We start from the raw sequence: 5,621 nt of genomic DNA, 5'->3' as shown, positions 1-5,621 counted from the left end.
CTTGCAGCGGAGGTGCAACCAAGATGATTTGTTTGGCTTTTAAAAATGGCTAGGGGCATTTTCTTTCTATTTTAAGCCTTTCAAATGTGTCCTGCAGTCAGGACTAATCTTTCAGTCACTGAGGTTGGTGGAGGATGCTGTAAATTCCTCATTCTGTCACACGTCTGATTTTTGAAACGTGTGTGTGCCCAAAAAGATTGAATTGCCCTCAGATACATGATCTCAAAATGGGAAGGAAAAGTACTCTGGTACAAACATGGGTAAGGGGAAAGGGATCGTATCGTCTTCTCACCGTACACAGACCGTGCCTGTAGCCAGCGCAGTCTGAGGCAGACTTATAGGTGCACACAGGAGGTTCTGAGTTCAAATTCTGACCCCCCTAGGGATTAAATCTGTTCCCATGGGACATTCCTGTTCCAGTTTGTGAGGTATTTCAGCATGTGGCAACAGGAAGGGAATAAACCACAAAAAATCAAAGGTCTTTTCTGAATATTTGTAAAGATCTAATTCACACTAACATTTTTTTCCTTAAGGGGAAGGTTAATAATTTAATGAGTGTAATGATACCCAGATTTTAAACGTAATGGCTTTATACACATGTACAGGTGCGTACACTGCTCTATAGGTATGCATACATACCTATGTGTGTGTGTATGTATAAGTTGGTCACACTTTCCTCTTCTGTCTTTGGAGCTACACTAGTAATCAAAAACAGGAGGTAAAGTGGAGTTGATTGTATTTCAGATATCTGGCTGGCAGCTAATTGTCTTTCTGACAAGGATGTTGAATTGTATGCAATGCAAAATAGACACTTCCTATTGTTTATTTGTGCTATAAATAAATGAAGCTTGTACCCACTTAAGAATGTGGGTCAAATAGTATTACGTACTCCACATGTGAACGTTAAGGCTCTGGAGCATACAGTACTTGAAATCACTTTTAAGCGGTGCTGTTTTCACTTGCTCTGTTATAGAAATGCACAGTAAAAATTCCACCAAAAATTAAAAAATCAGTATTACTTAAAGTCTTGCTCCTGTTCCCTGATGTAGTACAGCAAATTAAATAAGAGACTGAGAACACAGGAAAAGGATCAAGCGATTGGTGATGGGCTCAGGTTTTGGCTTATTTTCTACTGCAGATCTGACTGGGATAGATGGTAACTGAAAGTGCAACCATGGGGTTTTGAGTACGCGTTACTTAAAAAGTAGGGGGGAAGGTTATTTGAGTCTTGGCCTCACCCTGATCCTTTTGTGGTGGTGTTCCCATCAAAGACCCAACAGGACTGGGAATCTTTCATGCTCGTTTTCCCTGAGGGCAGTAGCTGTGCAGTCTGTCTGAGCTGCCCTCCGTCCTGGGGTGCTGCCCTTGCAGCTCTGAGTGAGGCAGGAGGGAGAGCAGCTCACAGCTGACCGCGGTGCTGCAAGCCGTGTGCTCCTTGCTTGGTCTCACGGAGGGTCAGCCCGATAGCTGTAGGAGCACTGAAGGAGCGAAAGCCCAAAGAGCTGTAACATTCCTCTCGTAATCCCAGGATCTCAGCAGGTCGACCTCCTGGCAGCTATTTTTCCATTGAAAAGATGGACACGTATTTTATTGTGGAAGGGTTTATGAATGTTACGGATGTAGAGAAGAAAGCGCAGGTGTGTCACGGTGTTTGGAATGGCTAGGAAAGATTTTAAAGGTTGTGTATCTTTAGTCAAGGTCTGCATGTTGCAGAAAAGCACGTTACTACCCAGAGAACATCTGTGGCATGCAAGACAGCAAGCTGAAGGGAACAGGAGGGGCAGAGGCCTGCCCTTCTGATCTTTGTGTGCCACTGGAGCTGCCTTCAGAATTGTCTGTAAATAAAGACTTCGAACACTTCTCCTGGATAGGAAGTGAATAGAGAACACTGAAACAGTCACTGTGTGAGAAAGGGCAGGTACGGAGAGGGAGGCAGAGGCCACCTTGCACTGTAGATGTGAAAGGGCAAAATAACAGATGGTGGGAATTGGTGAAAAGGATGATGTTGGTGCAAACCCTGCCAGCCCCATCTACTCTGCGAGAGCCTTGCAACAGCGTTGCTCACTGCTTAGAAGACAGGCCCTTGCTACCTCTCCACCAGATGATTAACGTTGGTGTTGCTGGAAGCCCACTGGCCTTGTGAATGACTGTTCAGAATGCAGTCATCCTGCTGCTGGCAGGCAGGTGCCCGTGGTTCGTTTTTATTAGCCTTGCAGCCCCGGAGGAACTGCTCCTGTGACCCAACAGCTGCCTCCCCTTCTGTATCGCAGCGGAAGTGCTATGTGTACGGGTTGTTGTAGACAGACCCCAGACAGGCTGCTCGTGCACAGTGCTGCAGTCTCTCAAACACTGAAATATGCAGGTTGAATATTGCAGTATTTTAACCAACTACTTGTAAAACGTATGCATACGTTCTGTCGATTTGCACTCATTCCCAAAGAAACCCTCTGCCACGGTAAAACTGATGCAGTTGCAAATTTAAACCTCTGGAGTTTGATTCTTCTGGTTAATATTTGCTTTACTGAGGAACAGTAGATGAAGAGTCGGTGTGGAAGAAAACGGCATCCCGTAGGGCACGCTCTAGTGCCTGGCTCCCTGCTGGTGGGGAAGGTCCCCAGGGAGCAGTGCCCTCAGCACTCCGCTCTCTCAGTTGCTGGCGAGCTGCACGGCGCCACTCTGGTAACCAGAGAAACTAGAGTTTCGGTCTGGAGAGGCGAGGGGTTAGAGCCTGTATTCCCCGGGTAACTGTTTCTTATGTTCTTTTCTGACCTGTAATTGTATTTATGTGCCTTTTAAGAGTTTAAAGTGTACAGGCTCTGAGAGACGATTATGATTCCATCTTTTGCGATAGCAAAATACCTGTGTTGCAGATGCAAAGCCATAGGTGCCACTTTACACAGGCAGGGGAAAGCTATTACCAGCATCTGCATTCAGCTGACAAACACACCTCTCAATACTGCTCAATTCATGTCTTTCAGATTGGAAAAAATAGCAGTGTAGCTTTGTCACAATCCAGTCCTTCGAGTACATCAAACCCCGTACACAACAGACAAGTAAGTTGCTTTAAAAAACAAAGTGTACTTCAGTAGTCTGTAAGCGTTTTGAAATATTCTATACTGTAAAACCTTAAAATACAACTTTTTTATGAACACAGTTCTTGATGGCAGCTGTCTTTTGGTGAACTAACACTAGATTTCTCCTCTCAGTCTCTTTTCCAACTATTTTCCCCTCTGAGATTTATCAGTAACATGTTTTCTGCTTGTTTTTCACCACCTGTAGTACCCCTCGGGGTGGCTTATGTGCTGCTCGCTGGCTGTTGATGGCGAGACAGACTCAGCAGCTGTCAGCGCCAGCTCCAGCTGAGCTGAGGAGGGTGTTCTCTCCAGCCTCCCCTGCTGAGCGAGACGGCACAGCCCAGTCCCCAGGCCCGCACAGGAGGGACAGCGGTTAAAAAGAGGCCAGCAGCGAGAGCAGCAAGGAACGGGACAGAGCAGACAGGGCACCTGGCTATGCAGAGAAGCTAGTCTGAAAGCGTAACTAAAGCAAACGTAATCCCAGGAGTTCAGTCTTGTCAGAGATCCTCAGCGCTCCCGCCATTCCTGGCTATCACACAGGCTACTAGTCAGGTAATTATCATGAATTCTGTCACTCAGCTGCTTTGTGAGGAGAGGTGCTTGCCTGTGATCCAGCCCTCAACTGTCTAGAGGGCGGGTAGCCAAGTTTATGTTTTTAATATTGCCTCTACTGTTTGACTCACCAAGTTGAACAGTTTATCAAGAATTCATTATCAAGATACTTGGTGTGAAAAGGTTTCCCAGCTCAGCATGATACAGTCACAAGGAAACAAAAATTCCGGAGGATTTTTCTGTATAAGCAGTCAGTATTTTAGAATTCCATCAATTCTTCTGGCTAAATTACACAGGACTAGTTATTCCAAATGGCTGTGCTGCTGTAGAGACAGCAGAAGAATGGTAACGATTGTACTCGTGATAACCCACAACTGTACCCCCATTAAAATGTTCTGAATCCCTCACATCCTGAGATGAACTGCCAAACGCTAAACGTAGTGGTTTGTGCTCTGGGTGCTGAATGCAAAGCAGCATACATACAGAAAACTTCTCGGAAGGGAAAAGAGTGGAAAGTTTCTTCCTGCTTCCAGGGACTGGCATTTTCCTGCACGAGACACCGTCATCCAGTTGCCAGTAACAAACGTGGGATAAAGCTGTGCTGAAGTGCAGAACAGTTTTGGCTTTAGCCTCCTGCTCCTGCGTTAGTGTAAACTACACGCTGCGCGAGGAGCGTGGCTTGTGGGGATCTGCGGCCTCGATCCCGTGGGGAAACCCTCACAGTACAAAACATTAATTTTGTGGCAGCCGTATGTAAACAGAGGCTCTTGCTGAGCCTCCGTAACTTCATGAAAAATAGAAGGGTTTGCTTGTTTTAAGCCCCACAAATTCTTTATTGTTAAGAATACGTTTCTGCCAGTTTGGCAGTTGAATGTGGAGCTCTGAGCACCAATACAAAAGAAAATCAAGATGCGTTAAATTCTATTAAACTTTTGTTTTAAACTCTTAACGCAGGATTTTAATATTTGGCACGATGAATAATGATGATTCCCGAGCTAATAAATGCTTGTCATTGTCAAAATAAACCTGAGCTGCTTTGTTGACAGCTTTCATCTCCAGTCTAGCAACTGCATAGTCTCCGAGTGAAATCTTAAACTGTGCTGTAAGCTTGCTTTGTATTAATTAGGTAACAGTAAGTGCATCTGCTCTCGGGCTCTCTTGGTTTTAATGTCAGTGCTGTTCTAACCGTGCTGATCGGGGAGTGCAGGTGAAGCCAGGGCTGCAGGCAGAGATGATCTCCGCTACACCCTGTGCTTCATAGGCAGAAAAATCAGGCACATTTTCATGCATACAAGTCAGAACAACAGACTTCACCGATGCAGTTTGAAGTAGAATTGCAGCCGCCAAGGTCAATGTAGAAGTTACTGGGCTGCCCCCAGTGCGTTACCCGGCCAGGCAGTCTCTGGGGTGCAGCGGGGGCGTTCGAAGCGCGAAGACTCTTGTTTGTGCAGAGAAGGGATTGGGGTGCTTAACTCAACACGGGCTTGAGTGACCAGGTGAGAATGAGGCACCTGGGAAATCGCGGCAGGCTGTAATCCCAGTCTCATTCAACCTCTGACTGCCCGTGTGCGCTCCGGCTGAGAAGCCTCCCTTCCCCGCTCCCTGCACGGGGGTGTGCGGGCAGAGCCAAGCGGGCATGCCGCACTGCTCTGGGAGTCACCTGCTGCCCGCAACTGGCTGTTTTCCGTGACCGAGTGGTGAGACAGAGGTGCCCCGTGGGTATTTCCTCCGGGCGTTTGCTCCATCGTGTGAGTTCACTGCGCTCTCGGGTGCCCCTGTGGGGGAGCAGTGGGTTGTGAGGGTCTCTCTCATGGGCCCACCTGCTCTCTCCCCTCCCATTAAACTCAGGCGAATTGTTCTCAATTCCTGTTTAATTTGAACATTGCTGCATCTATCTGAGACCTGCACAGGGGCTTGTATACAGAAAAGCGTGCCTGTTTTTTCCAAATATTATTGCTTTAACAAAAAAAACACCAAACCCAAACTACTTTTCCC

At 46.8% G+C, this 5,621-nt stretch overlaps 1 protein-coding gene across 1 annotated transcript in view; it reads left to right on the top strand.

Annotated features, from left to right (window-relative positions):
• The window catches only part of ATXN7L1 (ataxin 7-like 1), a gene marked incomplete at its 5' end in the record, with an annotated part of 24,718 nt that overhangs the window by 16,050 nt on the left and 3,047 nt on the right, over positions 1-5,621 (top strand). Inside the window, one exon of the mRNA XM_010148447.1 lies at positions 2,979-3,053. Within this exon, the coding sequence (XP_010146749.1) occupies positions 2,979-3,053 (75 nt within the window). The remainder of the gene's footprint in view (positions 1-2,978; positions 3,054-5,621) is intronic.

Source organism: Eurypyga helias, unplaced genomic scaffold, assembly GCF_000690775.1.
Source record: "Eurypyga helias isolate BGI_N326 unplaced genomic scaffold, ASM69077v1 scaffold7333, whole genome shotgun sequence".
Taxonomy (NCBI): domain Eukaryota; kingdom Metazoa; phylum Chordata; class Aves; order Eurypygiformes; family Eurypygidae; genus Eurypyga; species Eurypyga helias.
Note: the sequence above shows the minus strand (reverse complement) of the source record. Positions and strands in the feature narration are given on the sequence as shown.